The 24,799-nt window shown below is 38.5% G+C and overlaps 1 protein-coding gene across 18 annotated transcripts; it reads right to left on the reverse strand.

The window, feature by feature from the left end:
- Nucleotides 1–2,978: 2,978 nt before the first annotated feature.
- On the reverse strand, nucleotides 2,979–23,654 carry nrcamb (neuronal cell adhesion molecule b). Of its 18 annotated transcripts, XM_030775385.1 has the most exons (27): nucleotides 23,501–23,654; nucleotides 22,760–22,882; nucleotides 21,998–22,168; nucleotides 21,490–21,546; nucleotides 20,397–20,508; nucleotides 19,893–20,077; nucleotides 19,203–19,334; nucleotides 18,684–18,827; nucleotides 18,478–18,589; nucleotides 17,766–17,932; nucleotides 16,951–17,098; nucleotides 16,579–16,703; nucleotides 15,853–15,882; nucleotides 14,950–15,051; nucleotides 14,431–14,628; nucleotides 14,081–14,151; nucleotides 13,674–13,899; nucleotides 13,317–13,432; nucleotides 12,238–12,442; nucleotides 11,494–11,616; nucleotides 10,783–10,959; nucleotides 9,366–9,431; nucleotides 8,799–8,921; nucleotides 7,784–7,939; nucleotides 6,551–6,682; nucleotides 6,044–6,122; nucleotides 2,979–3,213 (listed from the first exon to the last, which is right to left on the reverse strand). In XM_030775385.1, exons 1-27 carry the CDS (start codon nucleotides 23,637–23,639, stop codon nucleotides 2,979–2,981), a joined length of 3,654 nt encoding a protein of 1,217 aa, XP_030631245.1. In that variant the 5' UTR covers nucleotides 23,640–23,654. The 18 variants fall into 18 exon arrangements, with proteins under 18 accessions (XP_030631245.1, XP_030631246.1, XP_030631247.1 ...); XM_030775386.1 differs by lacking the exon at nucleotides 9,366–9,431; XM_030775387.1 differs by lacking the exons at nucleotides 8,799–8,921; nucleotides 9,366–9,431.
- Nucleotides 23,655–24,799: the final 1,145 nt, after the last annotated feature.

Consider the following 24,799-nt stretch of genomic DNA (forward strand, 5'->3'; position numbering starts at 1 on the left):
AGGCAAAACCCCAGTGCCAAAGCAGATAAGAGTGTCCAAGAGACACCCACCAGACGTCTCTGCTTCCTGACACAAATGTTCTGTAATCATACAGCAGATGGCTGGTTCTCTCTCTCTCTCTCTCTCCTCTCAGTTGCACACAAAAATATGAGTACAGGAGCGTTGAACAAAAACAATTTATTTATTTATTTTTCTTGTTTATTATTAGTTGATATCATCTGGGGGTGAGAGACCCCTCTGCACTCTATCCATGCATCTGAGAGTCTGTGGTGTTAACAGGTGCATTTCATGTCTATCACATGGTCTCCCATGGCATTCATGTGAGTGGTGCTGAAGCCCTAAGGTGGCTATAGGTGATTTTTTTGTCGTCTCCTCCCAAAGTCCCTCATATCTAAAAATATTCCCTAGCTTACAGCAGGCAAAGACTTGTGCATTCACAAGCACAAACACAACATGCACGCACACATACACACCTCCCATTTGACAACTCACACACCTCAGTGTTTTCTTCAGCTTCATGAAGAAATGAGAATACAGTGAGATCTGCTCTCTAAAACCTCTATGAGCTTGCCATCAAAACCTACTAGTAATCAAGACCTCTCAACAAACCTGTGCCATGTGACCATTGAGAACTTCAACATTATATAAATAAATATGGTATCTATATATATAAAAATACATTTGGGGTAACAGTTTGTTAATAAAATTATTATCATCTAACATATAACAGTTACACAGAGACATATATCAGGTTTACTCATTTCATCAAAAATATATCTTGATGTTCTAGTGTTTAGAAACTTGATGACATTTAAAGGCATGTACAAGTCATGTATAAAGTGTAATGGCCAAATGCACAATTTCGAATGACGTATTTTCTATGCCATCATTCCCAAAACGTACAGGATAAGCAACATTTGACAGAATAGTTCCCACAGCAACATAAAAGCTATGCTAAAGAGCTGTACAAACTAGCAAGTCCTATGAAGGCTTCCTGAGGTATACCCCATGTAAATATGGACAAAATGAAGGACACAAAATGAAGATAATTATGTTTATTCATTCAGTATCATATTTAGACTTGCTGGAATTTCATTCTTGGAGAAGCTTAAATAAAAATGAAATGTAAAATATATTGTTAGTAAAATCCTGAATCTAACATTTGTCATTACTTATAATACAAAATCCTTTACAATACTAATCTTTAGAGAAATCCAACAGACAGCTGATTGTGCTGCATATATTATATGAAGAATATATATATATATCAGTATTACACTACTGAGATGGCAGCTGTCAAGAGTATAATAGTTTCCCATGACGCCTGAATTATGTTGTGTTGTTGCATGATTCTATATGTTGTAGTATAGCTGTTGGTTTTTATTACTTGGTACAAAGAGTAGTAAACAGTCAGAAAACACCAGCTCAGCTCAACAAATAAACACAAATGTGATCTTGAATATCCAACTCTCCATGTATAACATTCACAGCAAATGAAAGAAGGTAATATTGAACACAACACACTCAACAGGTCATTCCACCTCATGGTTCTGTACCATTTGTTAGGCATTCACTTAACTTCCTTGGGTTTTCATATTATTTACAAATTAAACATAATTATCTACAGAGAAAAAAAACATACAGTTGAACATAAAACTTGATGCAAGTCATGAAAAAAAACAACAAAAAAACCAAAACAAAATGATATACGATCCAGTCACACACAAGGTCATTGATGTTAATTCTGTACAAATGAATAAAAAAGGAACTTTACATTTGCAAAGCAATGTAAAAATGCACACGTGCACACACTCATACACACACGCACACACACACACACACTAAGGGCACACACATAGAGAGAGCTCTATCCTTCTGTTTCTACTCATTAGGAAGCTTGATAAGCAACACATCTAATAATACTGTTCCTTCTGTCTTCTTATGAATAGTTTCAAACTTAACAAATAGCGCTTTCAGACCACTGTTTGTCAACAAAACACCTACATTTCATTCACATTTAGCAGTTAGCAAGTTGTCCAGATGAACAGCATATTATAAAGATGCCATAACCAGCTCAGTTCAAAGGCACTATATAGTGAAGGCCACCCATCCTGTTCCTCCACTTTCAACGGTGCTTCAAAAAATGAAAAGGTTAGCTTATGTTTTTTGGCCTCTGTCTCCAAAGCACCTGTTACTAAGGAAACCCTCAAAAAGTTTGCATGCAGGTGAAGGTCATGACAATGAGCACTCATGCACAGGTTAGAGCTTCTTTAGGCGTGCAGGCACAAAAGGACAACCTTTTTTTTCCAGGGGTAAGACAAAGTAAGCATGGTGTAGTTGGCAAATCTATAATGACATTTTAATAAGTCCGAGTGTCTTTGAGAAGTCTTGCTTAAACAAATGAATCCTTCTTGTCAGAAAACACAGTTTTGCTCATTTCAATAACTATATACAAATATCTCCCGTCTTGCAAAAAAAGACATAATTATAGCTATACATTTCTATATTTCATCAAACACTTTTAGAGCAATGTTGTTAGGAAACATTGCTGCCATTTTTATGTACAGGTATATCCACATAATACGCTGAAAATAAAAATGTATACCTAGTGGTAAGTTGTGAGAAGACCTCTGCATGATCATTCAAAACCAGCTAACATTCTTCTTCATATACTGTTCTCCTTGTATTATAAATCAGATTTAATAATATTAATTTCATGCACTGAAATGTTAGAACTTTTTGTAAAATTACCTCATGTTAGCTAGTATTAACAAAGCATCATGTGTTATCAGTTTTCTCTGCATCCATCCAAATCAAGAGGTCCATCTGCACCTACTTTAAGCTTCATCTTGTCTCAGGTGTGCGTGTGTATGTATATGTATATATCCTGTATTTGAACATGTTTGTACGGGGTCCGATAATTATGAGTCAGCCCTGTGAAATGCAGTCATGGGCGAGAAATATCCTAATGACCTGGCTTACACAAAAGAGTTCATGGCATTAACTGGGGAGGGCGCCTCTGAGCTCTCATGACCCTCTGCTGTGTCCCTCTCCTTCTTTCCACTATACTGCCCAATAAACGAGCCGTCCTCGTTGAATTGTCCGTCTCCGCCTTCCCCGTAGTCAACTAAACTGTCGTCACTTTCGTCTCGTTTTACCGTCCCATTGGACGGGGTGCGGCTCCCTTTTAAAGGCTTATGGTCCTCAGAGTCACTAGGAGAAAATAACATGCAGGTGTTACAGGTGGAATGATGACAGATGTAAGGAGATTAAGCCTGGCTTTTGTCATTGATGAAACACTGATGCAAAACACATGCCAATCACACCGACAATGGATGCATGCATGTACTGTCATGTACATGCTGTTAACAATGACTGTGCTTGAGAATAGGGTTTAAAATGGCAGGTGTTTAAAGCAAGTAACATTAAGGGTGTCTCAGTCTCTGAATTAAGAGCAGTTTCTGAAATACATTAATTCATATAAACCAAAAGTTCTATCATTGAAGGTATTCTTGAAAAAAATCTGTTCTAAGGGTAAAAGTACCATCAGCTTACAATTTAAAGATGATTTCTGTTGAACAGAAAAATATAGATTATACTTGAATAATAGATATTTTTTCAAAGTTTTGAAATTCAAACTGAATAACTGAACAGATCTTGTCAACCAGGAGTGGAATGCATGCAGATTGAACACTTAACATCTGGATATGAAGCGACAGCAGGAGGGGTCAAGGTTCACAACGTAGCATGGGAGGTATACCGAGTAAACCTCCATGATAAGAGCTGTTCTTAACAAACATTAAATATCCAGGATAATGCTGCAACAAGATGTCAAATTCTTGACTGAATAAAAACGAGAACTGACAAACAGACAGCAATCATGTAAAACTGATTGAGTCACTTAAAAAAAAAGTAAATATGATGATTCCTATCCAGAAAGGTACAAGCTGTACAAACACTTTAATCACCTCTCCCATTATGATTGTTTTGCTATCATAAACATCTCAAGATATTTTCAGAGTCATTTATCACAAATCCAGGAAATCTCTTGGCCTAATGCTACAAAAGAAATGCATTTACATGCATCAGTGAGAGGATAAGGGCAAAGTCATGTGTATGATAGCATTAGCTTTCATAACAGGGAGTATATGTAAAGTGTAAGCCTGAGATGATTTATAGACGGATTGTATTTCTCCCAGCGGCATTTTTCACTGCAGTCTCCTTCCACATGCTGCTTTTGCAAAAACCTTCCTTACCTTCCACCACATCTACAATTCCCCCGACAACAAAGACCGCAAAAAGAACAAATAACAGCAGTCAACAACAAATGAAGGACGTGTATTTTTTTTCTTATCGGTCTTGGCCCTCACAAACACTCCATCCACACGCACTGCATGGAACAGTGAATGATGACCTGTTAAAATGTGCTGGAGAACGTTAAGAGGGTTAGGAGCAACAGCACTGATGAGGTCTAAACAATCGCTCCACAACAGTAGACCATCTTGACCTTAGCAGAGGGCAAATGTAGTGGGTTGCAACAGAACATAGCATGAATTATAAACAAACAAAAAAAAAGGGGGGGGGGGGGGTCAATGAGACTAATCATTCAAATACAAAAAACGTCAGTAATTTCAAGATGAAATTCTATTCGTCCTACTCATCAGAAAAAGACACTTAAACCACTTGACTTGTTGAGCTGATGTGTCAATATTTTCCTTAGGAATGAAAGACACACTACATTAGAAAAAAGAACTGTGGTTTTGAAGCATTATTTAGAATACCGCAGAAGAACAGAGAGCTTTCTCAACATGAATGACTGCACACACTTGATCACATCAGTTAAATTTGTGCTTAGCTTTTTTTTTTTCTTTTTGTAAAACTATATATCTGCACACTGCTATTGTTACCATTGAAATATTATGTGTAAGCACTTCTTAAAAATTCTCACAATATCTTGTCTCGAGTTCTGGTATTTCACAGGACACCTACAGGTGCTTTGATGGTATAAACAGGTGTGTGGAAAACCGATGACCTTTTTCCATGGGCATGCTATAACTGTTATATGTAAACATAATTTGCTCATGATTTTGTACATCTTCTATTGAATACATACAGGCAATACCCAGAGTAAGAGACACTGTGTGTGTATATAAGCCATGCATAGTACACCATATAGATTATCTCATATATTTATATCACAGCATGACAGTTTAAGGGCAGTACATAGATCAAATCTATATTCCAATTATTTACAAAAAATTAATAATCATGTATATTTAAAAACACATGTAAACATTATACAAATTGAATAAAAGCAAAGTACAAAAAATACTCTAAAATGCTATACAAAAGTAAAGTGCTTTTTTGTGTATATGTGTGGAGAAGCAGCCTAAAGCCTGGAGGATGACTGGATACATTATCATTAGCATGACAAATAAAAATGCTTTGAATATGACTATTAAAAGACTGATTGTTATGGTCAATATGGTAAGTATTATCACACAAGTTAATATTTGTGTTTTTGTATATTTCTGTGATTGTTATATGTCTTCATTAAATTAATTTCTATGAGTAAAACAGGAAAGAAAAAAATTACCTCCAGCCCTGGCATACACAACACAATCCAGACATAATGAACAACATATCCTCCATCTTTGGGCAGTGTTAAGAATCCACCAAAAACCCAAATGAAACAAAAATCCCTGAACATGGAATCCTGAATCTCTAGTGTTGCGATGCAATAACGCACCACAACACAGATCACTCAACGTACCACAGCAACCAACCCCACTCCCAAAAAAAGTTAAACAACAAACTGTGCTTGAACACCAGAGGTCTGTGGAGGATCTGCTGTCTTTGCGTAGATGCGGAGTCCCACGTCTTGATAGAGGGGTAAAAATGGTTGAAGAGAGCAAAGAAGATGCAGTAGTCCAGTCCTGCTGAGCGGTTTGTGTGTAAGGTAAAGAGGGGGGAGGGGATGGGGTGGGGGGGGATCAGGAGGGGGCCGTGGGTTTTCGCGTGGACTGTGTCACTTCTCTCTCACCTGTACTCCCCAAAGGTCACGTCGTCGTCCTTCATGGGCTGGCTCTCCGGGTCTGCGTGTGCATCCTCCTTCTCTTTGACTGAAATGAAAATGACTGACATTAGACAAGACACATCCACAGAATAAAGAATGGAATAAAGGATCCATTAAATAAAGAATCTAAACTAAAAAAAAAAAATGCAAGCAATTATTAGTTCAAAGTCCTTAGAATATACAATGGTAATTGTTTGCAGTGTCTTTCAAGCATTGTATACGTGTCAAAAACAGTTCTTGGTGTATGGGAGGATGTTGCCATAGTAACAGCAGTACTTAGAATATGTATATATAATGCATAGTAATACGCAGCAGTCAAACAGTATTTGAAATACAATGCATATTTGGGTATAAAATTACATTTTTGCGGGATTAGATTAGTTTAGTTACCAAACTATTAAAACACTGTTCCTTAATAATTACCGTGATTACGAATCTGGGGTTAGGATTGGTTCAATTGTTGGGGTTACTCACCTGGGTACTTGCCTCCCTTATTCCTCTTGATAAAGCAGACGATGAGGAGGACAAGGATGAGGAGAGCAATGGCACACATAAGGCCTATGAACCAACCCTGAGTGGCAATGTCCACCTGTCTGCTGGCCATGGCTAGGGCAGAAGAAAAGGACAGACTGTCAGAGGTGTGTTATGACTCAGATTTATGATCCGCTCTGTGACGTATACTGGTCTTCACAAACAAGCATAAGGCTGTAACAAGACTATAAAATCCATTCTACTGATTTTGCAATTCAAGCTCTGGGAATTGTTAAAAGTCCTTATCATACTGTAAGTTTGGTTCAAAGAATGCTGTCATCACGAACACTACTATGTAACAAGTTTTAAAAGGAAGCAGGAAAATTGTGAATCCAAATGTTCCAAAGACAGTTTGATCAGCCATATCTCCACTAACAGTCAAGAGACACCCATACTGATTTTCATATGAATATAAAAGTTGTACTTAAAGTAAAATGGTCAGTGTTTGTTTACATGCGGAAGAAAAGCATTAACAGAAACTGACTTTGACAATATTTATCAGTAACCAAGCAGTGGGTTTGAACTGGCAACATGCATAGGGTCATTCGGTTGAATTGGACAAACACACTCACTGACAGCTTGTCTTGTCCTCTAAATATCACATCATGTAACATCTCTCTCTCTCTCTCTCTCTCTCTCTCTCTCACTCTCTCTCTGTTGCTGTCATTCTCCATCATGCTCCCTCTGTAACTGTCATCACGATTTTCTCTTGTGTATCCACTTACTCTAAGTGTCTCACTCACTCGGCTAGGCATGCATGTTTATGACACTGAAACAATATGCACACTCACAAGCACATATGCAAATTGAGGGGCAATGATTAAAGGGGACATTGCAGAAGAAAATAAATCGATAAACAGTTTCACACTTAGTTCAAAAGTTTTTGGGTTTTTTTTTTCATAATTTGCCTTTTGTACCAAAGAACCATCACATTATTCTTTGCAGACATGAAATTATCATGCAAGAAAGACACCATTCCACAATGACACTGCACAAACCTGAAGGAAACAGTTTGCCAGAAAACACACGGCAATTTCCATATCAGCCAACATCATAGACACTTGACACAGACATGGAATGAGAGAAGGGAAAGCACAGACCATGCTGACACTAAATACACCCAACAAACTCAGTTTCCCAAGAGGCTGCCGGGCCAGGACTGAGACATTGCTTCACCTGGGACTGTGACCAAAAGCTCTTCGGAACGGTGAACAGTTTGGTCGGCATGACCCATAGCGACCACGCGTACTTTGTATGCCAGCCCTTCCTTTAAGCCCTTAAGAACATGGGACTGTGAGCCGTTTACCAATTCCTTTTTCCAGTCTTCTTGACCTGAATGGGGTTTCAGGAGCAGAGGGAAAATTCATATCCACACTGGCGATATCTCTACACGAATGATGGGCCATGCACCACTCTAAATGGATGCTCTTCATGCACAGGTTGACTAGGTCACTATAGAGACCAAATTAATCAACGAGTTCTAGAGTTAATTTTTGTGTCATGACTTGTCATGTCATCAGTCCTCAAACCAATTATTAGATATACTGAATGTTGATGATACATTATTACTTAGCTCAAGTGATCTAAATGAGAGGTAAATATCAATGGATTGGATATTAGTGTGAGACATGGTGTTTCCCGAGGCAAACCTAGACTCTACTTAGTTAAGTAATTTTTGTTTTATATTAGAATAAGTCACAGAATATTAAAATAGGACAATGAAAATGTCCCAGAGCTATCCTACCAATGGTTATGTTACATAACTGCAGTAATGCATGCAACCTATATCACCATTGTCCCTGCGGTATAGGAGCGAGAGAACCATACATGTAAATGCTTTTATATGCATTTACTCTATCTTATGAATCCTATAAAAATGTATTACACCAATACTATGTTGGTCCAATACAAAAATAAATCATTTGTAATAATTCTCTGCGTTTTGGTCAATCAAGCAATGTTAAGAAATAAGAAAATAATAAAAAGCTAACGTTAACAGTTTCGTTACTTTAAGCATTACAAATTTTTCGTGAGATAGATATTTAATTTTTCCAACATTCCAATAAATCCAAGTGAATTACTCTCTTATTCTATACGGCATCTCCCAGACTAAGTAAGGCTCTCTTGCCGCCTATCCAAACTAAATATGCACAGACCACATTAGCAGCAAATAAAAACATATATATCTTACTGTTTTCTACAATATATTCAACATAAACATGCTTTTCTGGTCCCCAGTATTCCCAACTGATAATCGCTCCTTCCTCGCCCACAGATGAACTAACATTCCCAAAGGCTGGAGAGACCGGATGCGCTGAGCACACAAGAAAGAAGAGAGAAGTGAGGCTAGAGTTTTGACAAAGAGAAGAACGGCATGACAGAATGGCTTAACGTTAATCCAGAAAGAAAGAAATCCTGCCTTAGAGTCCCAACCTTAAGGCATAGCGACACGACTGTGCTAAATGCACCACACCATACATTTCAAAATGATAACCCACCAAACATCAAACGAATGAAAATGTACAATAACTTGTAAATTTTCTTCATTAACAATACACTGAAATCCAGTAACATATGGGGAGACCTCCAAAATAAATTTTGGTATTCCACAGTGTAAAGCTGAAATGATCAGCGGTCGAATGAATATTCAATATCATTGATAGTTTACAGTAAGCAGTCACTGTAAATGTGTTAGTGTCCTTCAAAACAAAAGTTAGCAAGATATGTTAGATTAGGACTGTCTATGGAGTAGCTGTACCCTTGTGGTGAGGGGGGCGTGGAGACTGGGATGTTGGGGAGAGTGGGTGGGGGGGTTCTGGGAGCCCTGAAAAAACATGGAAAGGAGTAAGAGACCATACAGACACACTCGCACGTGCGCACAGGCACACACACATAGGCACACACACACACAGACAATAACATGAAGAAATGTTATAAATTTTAGAGGTTGGTGACATGCTCCATAAACTGGCCAGGTGAAGCATGGCACATTCCTAGAGGCTCAAGAAGAAGCATTTTGCAAGGGAGAGACAGAAAGCCAGATTTCAGTGCCATTTCCGTCCTATCCAGCAGTGAAAAAAATTAATTTGAATCATGCACAGGGGACTTTACAAAATCTATTTCTGTGCTTTTCAATTTGTTTATGTGAGATTAGGGCCAAAAAACACTACTGTATTCATGCCACTTATTATTATTATCATTATTTGAATTTAGCTGTTATATTTGAAGTTCATCTGTAGGCAGCATGCAGGCATGAAAATCCTTGTGTTACCTTTGCCCACATGTGCATCGGGATGGTGCATTAGCACTTTAAGAGGGAGAAGGACACAGAGAAAGATGGATACCATCAATAAGACTGAGAGAGAGTGGGCCAAAAAAATGTACACATTTCAAAAGGCCACTTTGGAATCATCTTAAAAGTGCTTACAATACAAGCAACACCACTGCAGTTAGAAAAGAGGGGGGGGGGGGTGAAACTCAGGTTGTAAAACAAGATTAAAGAGGAATGACCCTGAGGTTTTGTTCAAACTTCTAAGAGCTTTCATCAAATTTCAGTTTAAACAGAAAACACTTTAAATCAATGACAAAAAACACAAAACGTAAATGACAAATGACACACAAATCTGTAATGGACTATAGTCATCACAGACTGAGACCGTGCGAATTGAATCACAGTAAGCTCTGTGGACCTCTACAGCACAATTCACAATGATGTAATATCGGAGGTTATGACTATATGTATCATAGACTTACAGCCTCAGTGGTCTGGATGGCTCAGACACCTCACCCTAAACCCTTGGATTTGTGATTAATAAAGAGATTTAAATCTGTTTGGGAAAGGAGCTTATTTGTTTAAGAAAATATGATTTATGAAGACATTATGTATTTCTATCCTTCTCGATGTTTCATTGGAATATTCAGCCCTTGCTAACTAACATCTGTCTATTTTAAGATGATAAATTCATTTTTATGCTAACCTAAATTCTGGAAATGGTTGCAAACCAAAAACCAGACAAAAACAGCAATTCACATTTAGCAGGAACACATCTGGATATCGCTAAGTACGGAAAACGCTGATTCCTGAAAATCTACCTTTGTTCCCAAATTGTGTTGTGAGATTAAATATTTCATGCCCCCCCCCCCTCTTTCAGCAGCCATCTAAGGTTTCAACTTACCTTCATCCATAACTGTGATGGCCTCCTCCGTAATGGAAGGCCCTGGTCCAATGAGTGTTTTGGCATTGAAATAAAACTTGTAGCGTGTGCTGTACTTGAGGTTGGGTAGAGTGACACTGGTCTCATTGGCTGCCAGGGCTAGCTCCTCCAGTGGACCCAGCTCATTGGTGTTATTGACTGGAGAGGTGGGATGGAATTGGTGAGGAAGGGAGGGGGTGGAAGTGGTGAAGTAACATCAGGTTAACTAAAGCGTCGTCTATAAATTCATGTTTAATATTTTGTTTGCCAGGCAGATAAATGACTCCCCAATAAACACGTGTCGCATGCAGAGAAAATGCTATAAAATGCTTTTCTGTACATCCCCTTAAAACATGATTGATCACAAAACACATGAAGAAACATTCAAATTGACAAGTATACACACAGAAACATATATGTCCAGATCATGGTCCCAAGAGGCAAATCCATGTTGTATTGAAAGGATGCCAAAATATATGCCCACAATATGTCCAAAAAAAAAGAAAAAGAAAAGAAAAAGAGTCAAAGCAAGAGTTCCATGATCTATTGCTAAGAAAGAAAGGTTTAAAACATGAACAGCCGGACAAACAACTGAACCAGGCGATCACAGTTTTTAATCATGTCCAATCTCCTCTACACTCTCTAATCTTATTGCTGACACCTAATCTGCTGAGAATTACATCGAATAATCACCTGGCTGGTATTTGAGGGTATATCCTGTCAGTTTTCCATTGTGTTCATTAGGAGGTCCCCATTCCAGTGTCAGTGAGTCCAGGTTTGGATTTGTTACCTTCAGGAATGCTGGCGGACCAGGAACTTTCAAGAGAAAGAGACCAAACTGGGTTTAAGAATGGATGGGGTGTTCACCTTGAATTTAAGAATTTAAGTAAAAAATAATGATGTGCTTGATTACAAGTACTGCACATATTTTGGTGATAATCTCAGAAAGCAGGCATCAAATACTGACACAGTGGAGAAGCTTTGATACGTTTTTGAGGGAAAACGTCAATATGCGACATGGCTATATTTTTGCACTCCAGCCATGAAATGTCACTTTTTCTCCATTCTAAGTTCACATTTTCATTTTTAACATGATCTCTGAAATGCCATTTCATTTGAAAATACAATGAACATAGTCATGAGAAACAAAAATCACTTAAAATTCAGTTAAGAAAAAGGGTCAGCTCAGGTTTAGAGATGGTAACTATAAAACTTTTCAGACAACCAGTTTAGCGACACCTCATACAATTATGAAAGAGATCTGTCCCGCCTTACAAACTGAATAATGTTGCTTATCCACACCATCAATGTTCAACCTGGGTTTCATAAGATCAGGTTGACTGTAGGAGTCTGACTATATCTGGACAGGCTTTCACCTGAATCATTCATTAACCTACATTGTTGTCTATATAAATCTTATTCAGGTCAACCACTTACCTCCTTCTGGGGTTTCAAATTGTAGAGTAGGGCTGGGAGGGCCCTCGCCACGGTTGTTGAAGACTCGGACATTGAGCTTGTAAGAACTGTAAGGGTGCAGGCCAGGCAGTTTGCCATGAGTTTTGTTAGCACTGAAGTTGAGCACCTGTTGCTCCGTGTGGTGACCATTGTGCTTGTGCTGGTCCCTCTGCTTCATGTAATACACCTGTTACAATGACACAGAGGGCCGCTCTCAGGACTGCTTGTTTTGTCAACTCATCAGATCAACATGCATTCCAACTGACAATCACAGACACAGAAGTACTAGGGATAAAGGTCTTAAAAATGAAAATATCACACTATAAGAGAAGACCTGAAAAAACCTGTCAGTCTAGATGTTTTTTTCCAGCACCAGACAGATGTACAAATCAATAAATAATAAAACTATAATGTGATGGTGTAGACCATATGCAAGCTCAGTCATCAATTCCTGCTTTATGCCTATACATGTAATGTCATATACTTCTGACTGCACACAGCTATTGTTTTGAGATCATCACTGTCACTTCACATCTGTGGGTAAGATGCCTAGGAGACCACAGAGACTTTTCATTGTTAGCATTGACAGATTCTGAAGCTCCTGACAGTCAACATCTGTGCCAGCATTGTATTTACGATACGTGCACCGTTGTTCCTGTCTCCAAGATCATAGCAGGGAGTCTAAACTGTACAAAGTCTCCTCAAAGTCGACAAAGTCAACAAAGTCATCTTCACACGCTCAGCTATCCCCAGCGGTGCGCTACACCACAAGTGAATGATGATAAGATCTTATACATGTTTTTTTCATAAGACTCGACTTTCTGCCCCAGGTGATAAGACGTTAGATCTTTTATCTCCATGGTGCTGAGTTTATTTATGAAGAGTTCTGTAGACATCTCTGGTTGTATCACAGAAAACAAGTTAGACTTCATGTTTTACCCTCTCACACCCTGCGTAGTAAACTACAAATTGTCCTAGCTTGTGTCACATTACATGTTTGACAATGCTGACATAAATTAATATGTATGATAACATATTCATAATATAATAATAATGTTTACCCGGTAGCCTTTCAGTCTTCCCCGCACAGAGTTTGGGGGGACAGGCATCCAGTGAATCTCTGCCAGTGTGCTATTCTGGACGAAGACCTGCACATTGTTGGGAGCTGCCAAAGGGACTGTGAGAAGATATTTAAGGTCAGAGTTCATGATTCAGCAAGTAGTTGTGAAGCAATTGACAATTTGAAAACAGCTAAACCATAAGTTATGTAATGTGACCTCTGTAGCTCTTCCATGCTTTTTAACCTTCAGTTCACATTGAACAAGCGTGCAATTATCTGACTATTACTATATTTTGGTGATAAAAAGATGAGGACATTGTTCAAGGAGGCTCGGAAATGAAATGGATACACAACTCACAATCCTCTCCTGAATAGCCAACGACCACTTTCGGCTCTGGACCCGACCCATAATCATTCAACGCCTGCACCTTCACCTCATAAGGCACAAAGGTGGGCGTCCCTGACACCACAAACTTTGAGACATTGGCAACAGTCACAGATGCCCACTGGTTCTCTACATCCATTTGTTTCCACATGACTTTATACTGTAGGCCAGGGCCATTGGACTGCAGACCCGTCAATGGCTGAGGTAGGGGACAGACAAAAACACAGATAAGTCACTCAGTTGTAATGCAGGTCCTGTCCATATCATACTTCTATTAATCATTTCATAGTGTTTTGGTTGATATCTTAAGTGAGGAAAGCTAGTGAGACTGGCTGAACGTGTCTTATTCTGGGACAAACCAAAGTGTGTCATTTCCTTACTTTCCAGGATATGACTAGGTTGTCATGATGAGTTCCCATGGCTTCCACTTCACTAGGGTTCTCATCAGGTGCTGAGAGAGAGTTAAAGAGAGAAAAAGAGAGAGTTATTGTATTTGTGTGCCATTTGAATCCATTTTTCTAAAGAGCTTATTAAGAATTCCATTTATTAGAGAAGTTGACACTCTCACAATTTACTATTCATTACCCAGCAGCTTTTGACTCCCTCAAAAACAGATGGGTAATAAATATACAAGATTTGGAAGAAAAAATGAAAAGAGATGCATATATTATCAAGCTTTCACCATGATGAATAATGTGATTTCATCTTGGCAGGTAGGGGTAACCTGTACCTGCTGCTTTGGTCTTGTATGAACGTGATGGGTAGCTGGGTTGACTGTAGCCCACGTTGTTAAGGGCCAGGACCCTGAAGGTGTACTGGACGTAAGGGGAGAGTTTGAGGTGGGCTGTTGTCTTGATTCCAGGAACCTCTGTCAGATTGTGCCAGATGCCAGGCTGATGAAGCGCGTCCTCATACTGAATGAGGAATTCTGCAGGAGATTGAACATGGGTGAGAAGTCTGTTTTCCCATTCACTAATACTAAAACTGGATACAATGTTATCACACCACATTCTAACACCCGTCAACACATTAGCAAAGACATCAGTATTGCAAACTGTTGAAGTTCTTATTATAATCAGCACAGACATCACATGATTAATCCCAGTACACCCAGTACAATATGAAGTGCAAAGTTCGAAAAAGAACTTTCTTTTAATCATCCATAATAAAAGAAATGCGTAGAATTTTTACCAATGATTTCAAATGTATGGAGAAATATGGATAATATTTCAGCTGTGGATATACATACTTTTAATTGGGCTATTGTGCTCATCTCCTGGGATCCAAGTGAGTTGGACACTCCGGTCTCTCTGGTCCGTCAGCTCCAGGTCAGTAGGGGCATCAGGTTGTTCTAGAAACATCAAAATGTGGTTATAGCACAGCAGGCTTCAAGCATTAACATACTGACTTACAATCCTACTTAATATGCATTCATCACATTTACATGCAATCGGTGGAAAAAGAAATAACATAAAAATAAAATTGCTCGTGGAGAAATCATGTAGGTAAATCTCAAATCTAAAAGAGAAAGACATTTGATTTGCTTTTTTAATCGTTATCTTTTCCTTTGATGTCTTCTTCTCACTTTAATTTCTGATAATATAAAGATAAAAAAACAGTGAGCCATGCATAAATTAAACATTTCTGTATAAACATATGTCACAACACATCATGTAAAGGAAATTAAATTTATGACACAGCCAACAATCATTGGGGGAGGTTTGGTTGGTTTTCATATTTTCAGTGCAAGACCACCATGCAAATGATTTTAATGAGAATTTCAGAAGAACCAAAGAAATAGACCCAAAAATCCCCAGACACTGGGTTCACTACATGTAAGTCCAATTAAGATCTTAATAAACTTTATGTACTGAAAACTCAGGGACCAAATAAATGAAAAAGAAATAAATAATCTAATAAAAAAAAACTCTAAATGAATGAATTAATGATTTTTCACTTTTGTGAAAAAAAAATACTCTTTAAAACATTGTGAGTTGTTCATTTAGCCTGCGGTATATCAATACTGGAGTGAGGCCTCAAAACACACACAGATAATGGTAGTGTGGCAAGAGTACAGCATGCATCATGGCATCCACAGAGATACAAATGCACAACGGAATGTGGTGGATGGGTGCCTGTGCATGGCTTTTACCATAGATGATAGCTGGAGTTGGGGTAGCCTCTGTGAAAGGCAAGGCAAGAGCGAATTAAAAAAAAAAGTTAGGGGTTAATATCAAAGGCAACAGCTAGACCAGATTCAAAGTAAGATTGGCCCGGAGATGTTATGAGAGTTAATGAGTTACATTTAATATTTATAGTCTCTCTAAGTCGAGGAAAGATACTTATACGGCCTGAATACTGATGAAAAATCAGTTTTAAATGTGAGCCACAAAAGTTGCGGTCTGGCAATGTCTTAAAATGCCTTTGAATCAAGCTGAAGTAAACTTTCACACTGTTACCATGCTGCAATATCATATTTCATTGTTGGACGTTCTCCACAGAACTTGTTAGGGCCTAATTTGCATGCTTCATTCATTAATATTTAGATATTTATAGGATTTAATTATTTATACCACTAATCTTACTCATGCCATATTTCATTAAAGCAAACCTGAAAAATTTGACATGTTAATCAATGTTATGAAACTCTTGAATTTAAAATAGTTTCTTTGCTGAAGTAAATGCAACATTAAAATAATTCTCTTCACAAAACGCCTCAGGCTGCATTTAAGTATATGAACAAAGTGAGTCAAACAAAACTTGAACCTAAGAAAAAGGAAGAAAGGTGTTAAGTTAAAACTGCAGTCTTATCAGGCATATATCACCAGGGTTGTTAGAATCCTCAACAGTATAACGTTGAGGGATAAAAGGAACTTACCAACTACGGTTAGAGAAGCACTGGCAGAGTCCTGGTCTAGAGTTGTGTTCATAATGCATGTGTAGGTGCCCTCATCATTCTCCGTAACATCAATTATGGTGAGACTGTCTGAGTCAACCACAAACCTGCAGCGAAAATTCAAATTGATCCATAAAACACATCCTGTCACTCGCTAACACTAGCTTGCAATGATCTGACTGCTTTACCTGTCAAGGGCATAACAGAAAAAGAGTGGTATCAACTTAAAGTAATCTGTTATTTTGAAATATATATATATATGTGTGTGTGTGTGTGTGTGTGTATACACATACACACACACACACACACACTATATACATATTTAGATGACACACACAACATTAGACACAGCACCTCTCGTCGTCCGGTAATTCTCCATTGTCTTTGAGCCAGATCATGGTGGGGGTAAGGGAGGGGTCATGTTTCACTTTACACTCAAACACCACATCCCGATTCCTTTGTACTACCCAGTATTCTGGCTGCCTGAGGATCCTAGTTGGCTCTGAAAGAAGAGGATTTGGGTTGTCATAGGTTAGGAAGACTGCTCAAGAAACTCAAAGTCAGAGGAATTCCACAAGGATTAAGGCTGGAAAATATCTAAAGCTACAGTTAGGACATCTCAAGGTTTTTGAGAATGAGGAAAGGGCTTATGCATGGTTGGAGGTCCCTGAAGACCACAAATAATGAATACAGGGACGGTACTCAAAAGACACAGGTTTGGGGAACTACAAATATAGAAAATCAACAGGGGACTGGGACCCCCCTAAAATTGATGAGCACTAGAAGATTGCTAAAGACCCATAAACAGGACAATGGCAAATGGATGACAGTGGACTAAAATGACCTATAAATATGGAACTACAAGAGAATTGAAGGTTAGGTAATCACTTATGGTTGAAAGAGTGCTAAAGTGGTTTAAGGTTTGTGAGTGTAAAAGGGTTTAAGAGCATATGGCCCAGTGGATGGAGTAATGGACACAATCGAATGGCTTCCTGTTGTTCTTCTGAAAAAGGCTCTTAACTTCAATTACCCCCAGTTGGAAAAATTGATAACTTGCAAGCTTAGGGCTGAAAGTTTCTGGCAAATTTCCAAATGGAAGCTTTAGACTAGCTGTAGCACTGTTGGGATATCTTTTTTTGTGGGGGGGGAGGGGGGTATTGTCCTCTTACCTTTGACTTCAAGGTAGACATGGTTCTCAGAAATGCCTAGAGAGTTTGTGGCCACACAGGTGTACTTGCCACTGTTGGTGGTCTGAGCTACATGGATTTCCAAGGTTCCATTTTGGTGAAACACATAGGAGTCACCTTCCAGAACACTGGAACGAGTGTCCTTAAACCTACGAGAAATGGGACATGCAGAAATCCATGCAGAGGACTGAAATCTGACAGGTAATGACAAATGACACAACTAATCCTCTGAACTGAGTTAGTTTGAGGAATATCTTAATATTAATGATCATCATTAATGTCTAATTTGCTGAGAAACAACATGCTAAGAGATAAACATATCATTGGCATGCATACCGGGTTATTGTATCTTATTCTATACAGAGTCTTGAAATGCAGATGATAATAGAGAAGACTAATGTGCTTTAGCTTATATTAACACTAAAAATTTCAGTATTCACAGTGAGGACTGACTGAAATGGATAATTTATCAAATGACCCCCTCTCTTTGTAGCTGTCCTTTGGTCTCTCTATGGTTGGGTTTTGACAAATTTTTAAAAAAAAATTGTCTAATTAAAGACAATACTCCTGAGACATGAGTTTCAGTACTGATTTTAAGGGAGCAACTAAAGGCCAATTTAATGTTTGATAGAGATTCTGAGTGTTACACAGAGTGTTGAATCCCCAGAAAAAGATAAATAAAACCTCTGTTTACCATGTGATTCTTGGTATGGGGGAGCCAAAAGAAGCACAGTCCAGTAGAGCAGGTTTGTTCATAATGACTTGATACACTTTGTCAGATGGTGTCAAGACTCTTGGTGGCTCAGCTAAAAGGAAAGCATAGTGAATTTTTAGTATTTCTCAGGGAATTTGCAAAATGTTACAGTATTAATGATGATAGCTTAATTGTTTGTAACTCACCAAGAACATTGACAAAAGCGTTAGATAACAAGTAGCCATATTCATTAGAGGCATTGCACTGGTAAACTGCACTGGATCCAGTCCGAACGTCAGTGAAAATGATGGTGTCATCCTCTACCTTTCTACTGGGATCTTTGGGAGAATCTGTCACGAAAAATGAAAAAATATCAGAAGCATGAACTACAGTATATGGGGCAGAAATGTCTTGACATCTTTAGCCCAGTGTTACATGTAACACATTAAATACAAATATATAAATATAAATAAGCCTCGTCTTGTCGTGTCTTAAAAGTCAGCTGTTATAGCAGGTGAAATTCAGTAAACTGCAGCATTGATAGAGATGTTTTCATTTGAAAATGGTACAGGAAAAAAAAGCAACTGGTAAATCGTTCTTTCAGTGTCATAAGTAAAGCTGATATCAGTCAAATATAGTAAAAAAAAACAGAAAAAAAATTTAACAAAGCACCATTCGAGAGTGTGTAAATATTATGCTCTATAAAGCTGTGAGCAATCACTAACTTTCAATAGGGATTCCATTCATGGACCAAGTGATGGTGGGTTTGGGGTTCCCTCCAGCTCGGCAGGTGAGAACACCTGTCTCAGATGGGGCCAGGACCAGATTCCTCGGGGCAGTGATCCAGTATGGGGCCGCTGTTGACCAAAACAGAATACTGCCATGTTTACTTAAAACTAACATCTGTGTATGCTATGAAAGACTGATGTATGTATCATACATTACATAAAATAATAAAAATATTTTACGAAATTATTTAATGAGTGAAAGAAGATTCTGTGGTGAAATGTTAGCTCTGTATACGAATTTTAAATGTGCCTTAAGAGGTCTATTTGCCATTACACAAACAGCTAAGATAACTGTGATATCTCCCACAATCTCTCTGAAATAACATTGTACGTTTTCAGCACTGTGGGGATCCAGTTAAAAGAGAGGCAAAAGCTCTGGAGTTAGCCTTGGCTGCCCTTTTGCTGCCTTTAGTTTTAAAACTATTAGGTTCGACTTTGATCTTTCAGCACAGCAGGGAGCATTCAGTTTACCGACAAGCATATGAGATCTACAGCTAATAAAATCACACCCCTGTCTGGAGGTTCACCATTTAAAAGAAATCAATGAGAGGAAATGTACCGTAAAGTGAGAGAGAGAGAAGTGAATGGTTGTTTTCGTTCAGTGCTTGCATCTCATCCATCACTGACCTTTCACTGTCACGCCGATGATGTGGTGGACTGAAGCCAGACGGTTTTTAGCCGTGCAGCGATACTCTCCAGCATCAGCCTCTGAGACATCAGTGATACGCAAGGTCTTATGGAAGTTGTGGAAGGTAGTTCTCTTACTTGGAAACTCACCACTGACTTTACTCCACGAAATCTCTGGAGTTGGTCTGAAGAGAGAAACAAGGGAACAGAGAGATACAGAGAGATCCATTCATCTTTGTGGTCAGTACAATTGTCAGATTAGGCACATTCTAATTTGATAACATTTTAGAACAAAAGAGAGAAAGAAAGCAAGAAAGAAAGAAAGAAAGAGAGAAAGACAGTGTTATAGCGCTATATTCTATTCCTATATCTATATCTTCTATCTTTGACAAAATTTTGTCCATTAAGGTGAACTGAAGAGCTCAGATGGATAGAGCTCTAGAGCATTCGAGGTGGAAAGAGAGAAGGTGATAGACATGACACATGTAGTTGTTTTCAACTCACAGTCCCTCGGCTATGCACTCCAATTCCAGAACCTGTCCCCTCAGAACCATCTTAGTGCTGCCAGTTTCGGATGGAACCAGAAACATTGGCCGCCGCTCTTCAGATGGACCATCTAGATTGAGCACATCCAGAATCAGAACCAGAGCTCTCTAATAACAGCTAGAACCAATCTAGTGGCTCCAAAGTCAGTGTTAGAATGAAAAAAAAAACTATATTGCAGGTCCCTAATAGGGTTTAGAAAACAACTGTTATCTTACTGTCTGTATGTGTCTGAAAGGTTTGACTACAGTAATATAAAAATGCCTGTTATCAAGAGAAGATTAGGAAAAGCTTTCATTCAGATCAATAGAGATCCACTTTTTCAACTTCTTTCACTGGACAGCAGACAAATAGATGTTTGAAAGTGACAGATCAGTATAAAAGTTTTTGCAGAGACAAACACAATGCCATAAAATAGAATTATGATGTTACACAAACAACGAGAAGTGAGCAGACAGAACATGAGTTTTAGAATGGTTGGATGAAATGAATGAAGAACGGCTGTGCAGGGGAAAGAGTGATGAGGGCTAAGGTTCATACGTAGACCAGAAATACAGATTATACAATTCAGACAAAACAAATCAAAGTCTGAATGATACCAAAAAACATCCACCATGCATCAGTGACTACCTCCTTTAAAGATTAACTATTACATTTCAGAAATGTATTACAATGCTGCTGGTTTATGACTGCATTACAATTCTGCTGTTTTTTGACTGCTAAGTATATTAATATGTAAAAATATGAAAGTGTATCATATCATGTTGGATGAAACGCTGGAATATTAGACAAAAGGTGATGTTTGTCCTGAAGTGGATGTGTGAGACCAGGAAAATACCACCGTGTAACAGCAGTTTTAGTAAAGTACTTCAGATGACTTCATAAATAATTTAGAGAACACGAGGAAAGAGAGTGGAGGCTGTTACTCATCATTCAGCAATCACATGATCAGAAAGACGGGAAAGAGAGAGGTTTGAGTTTCGGGTTAGTGCTTGATCTTAAAGGGGTTTGGTTAAACTACCCAGGGCAATCACTAGGGGGCATCATCACTCACCACTAAAAAAATCAGTGTCATTCAAAAAAGCTGCCATTGTCTCATTGATTGCATCCACTGAAACACAACAGAAAAAAAAATCATGTAAATCAAAATCACAAGGTTTCAAATAAAAGTGAGCGAAGATATGATCGGGACTGGAAGAAGACAAAAAAGTTAGATGGATTCCTTGAAATCATATGAGGGCACTGGGATCCACTAAATGGTTATTTCCATGCCAAGATTTTGACATTTGAAGGCAACGCATTTTTAATTTTTCAACGGGATCTTTTGTTCTTTCCAGACCATGACGTGTATGACAGCAGACATTATGCCAAAGCAAATGAGTTGACTTTGAACACATTTGTTGAGTCAGTGATAATCATAACCCATTGCATCTCTGACAAAGGCTCCATTCAGCAGGTGCTGGCATTCAGAATGACGGCAAAGATGACAAATACTGAGAGCTTTCTCCATGTTTCCTGCTACAGTGATGTGTAATAGTCTCCTGAACGGCAAGAGGACTTACTATTAATGACCCGCACGGTGATTGGCTGTTTCTGCTGGATGGTCTGGGTGTGGGGAAAGCGAGCATAGCAGATATAATCATTTCTGGAATCATCTAAAATCACGTTGGAGAAATACAGGTCTCCATTCAGCGCCTGAGAAACTCGTCGGCTCTGGGGGATTCTCTGGAAACCTGGAGAGAAGAAAAAGAAAGAGAGAATGTTACAGGAGCAGCGAGCTGTAGCAAGCGCCCTCCTGTAGCAGACCAGTATGACAGCAGGTAACCTCCTGTAACAGACAAGTATGACAGCAGGTAACCTCCTGTAGAGAAGCATTATGACAGGTACATGCTACAAGAGCCAAGGAGCAGAGCCAAACAGAGAGAGGGAAATGAACTGATCCCAGACAGTCACAGCATATATTTAGGCAACATTAAGCAGAGCCTTGCTATGGTTAAATGCTACAGCAACATAATGTTTTAAAGACAACAAATAATACAGTGGGAGACCTACTGATGTACCAAGGTCAAATCTTTTAAATACAATTACACTAAATCATGAATAATAATAGCTGTAATAGACTTTGTAATTCAGTTACTAAGGAAAGCCTTGATTCACAGAATCACATATCACAATGAAAATATTCAACCACGTTTCACAGAATACATTCATACACTGAAGTCATTGAAATTCTGTGCGGAATCCTGTTTGGCTGTTTAAAAACCCTTTTTAGTTGTTTGAATCTAGGTCTCAAGCCTAATGTTTGTGTGCTGTTGTAGACTTACTCATGTCCATCCAGAATATGATGGGAGGGGGAAGTCCAGCAGGAGGTCTGCATGGAAGAACAAGGGAAGCCCCTTCCTGCACGATGAATGGATCAATCTTTTCCTTAGACCACAGAGGTGATCCTTAAGAAGACATCACAAAGCAGAAGACACAATTACATCACTTTTCATGACTCTTTAATGTGAATGTGACACTCTCTGCATGATCTCTACAATCCAGACTACAAAACTAGACAACAAAAGGAGAGCATAAGGGAAGGAGTCACTCCTGAATAATGCTATTGCCATTATTTACAACTCAAAACTAATTTTTAGCCATCGTTTTCAAGCGACGCAAGCGATCGCATCTTGAGGGCTTTGATGAGGGGAGCGGACAGGGAATGCTCGCATGCTGACTAGTCATACATTTCTGTTTACCTTCCAAGAAGAGGGCTTTGATGATGGATAAAATGTCTTTTTGTTCAACAAAGAACAAAGAAACAAAAAAAAAAAAACAAAGTGATATGTTTAAACAAACAAACAGAAAAAGTAAAAAGCAAATGAAGATGACAGAAATGGAATATGACCTTGGAATAACAAAATGGTTTGTTTCTGCATTTACATTTTTATTTCAAAAATAAAAAGTTTGACACGAACAGATGTTGGAATTTTTGCATGTTTAATTTGCCAATACACTGTTATTTAGAGTCCACATCGGAAGCATGACTTGTTTATAAACTAGACAACAGATGGTGATCTTACTGGACTGACGGATGACGATATTGTTTGACACAGCGGTTCCATGCTTGTTCCGGGCAGTGCATTGGTATACCCCCTCATAGGCCTCAGCTTTTTGTCCTCCACTGATGTCAATGATCAGGGTCCCTGAGTGAGGCTTCATTGTCACTTTGGGATCTTCGTCAATATCAAAGTGTATCCCATTTCTGGTCCATGAGAAGCTGTATACACATGATGGCAAAAACATTGCCACAAGATTAAGTAAAGCCAACATCACATATTTCCATTGCTTAAAACTAATACCAGTGCGTACAGAACAACAAAGTAATTATTAGATCCAAAAGGCAGCCATTTCACAAATAAGTAGTGATGTCCTTGAAATTGCATGACTGGAGCTTTGACCTGTCTCCAGACACTCTCTATTTCATAAACTGTGGATTTTCAAGGGATGACAGCTCCCCTAGTACACAGGTTTTAATTCCAAGAGAATTCTCAAATAGCTGTCACTGAGCCAATTAAGTAAGCTCTACAGTGAATTTAATAGGAAATGGAGTCATCAGGGGACTTGGAGAGAATTAGGATGCATGTTATCAGGAAAACCTCACGAAAATCAAGAAATTATTAGACAGAAAAATTCCCCAAAAAATGAACATTCAGAAAACACAGGGTGAACACAAATATGTGACTGAATATGCAGTATCCAATATGAAAATTATATGACTCTTGCACTCTTACCACAGCCTTAACTATTTCACAGTACTTAGTGATGTGATTCTGTAAGACTCTGAGGCAGGTGCAACACTCAAAGCCTCCCTGTGAACCTGACAGATAACTCACCTTGGATGAGGCTTCCCCTTTGCCTCGCAATGAATGATGATATTCTCTCGTGGGTCAACGATATAATCTTTGGGTGACTGGTGTGTTATGGTTGGTGGCTGTGGCACTATGAAACAGAAAACAGGCCTGTTTAGACAGTGACTTCACCTACCCCTCCTCCCCTCCATAACCCTAAATACTCAGCACACTGCACACCACAGCATCACATGCAGATTAGAATCATTTGAATCTACTCAAACAAAACGATGGTATTACATCAAACAAAACAACAGTGACTCTACTAAAAATTCTACCTGTAAGTCTCAATAAAACTGAATTTAAATCTTAAATCTATTGCTTACACCTCATTTATCTACATGCATTACATGATATTTAACTTTTCAGCAAGACACTGTTATACCATCTTCGGATTCATAAAACAAACAAAACAGCAAAGACACAAATAAAATACAGGGAAGAGGCATGCAAATACAAACAAAGTCATTG

Source organism: Chanos chanos, chromosome 5 (genome assembly GCF_902362185.1).
Source record: "Chanos chanos chromosome 5, fChaCha1.1, whole genome shotgun sequence".
NCBI classification, from domain to species: Eukaryota; Metazoa; Chordata; class Actinopteri; order Gonorynchiformes; family Chanidae; genus Chanos; species Chanos chanos.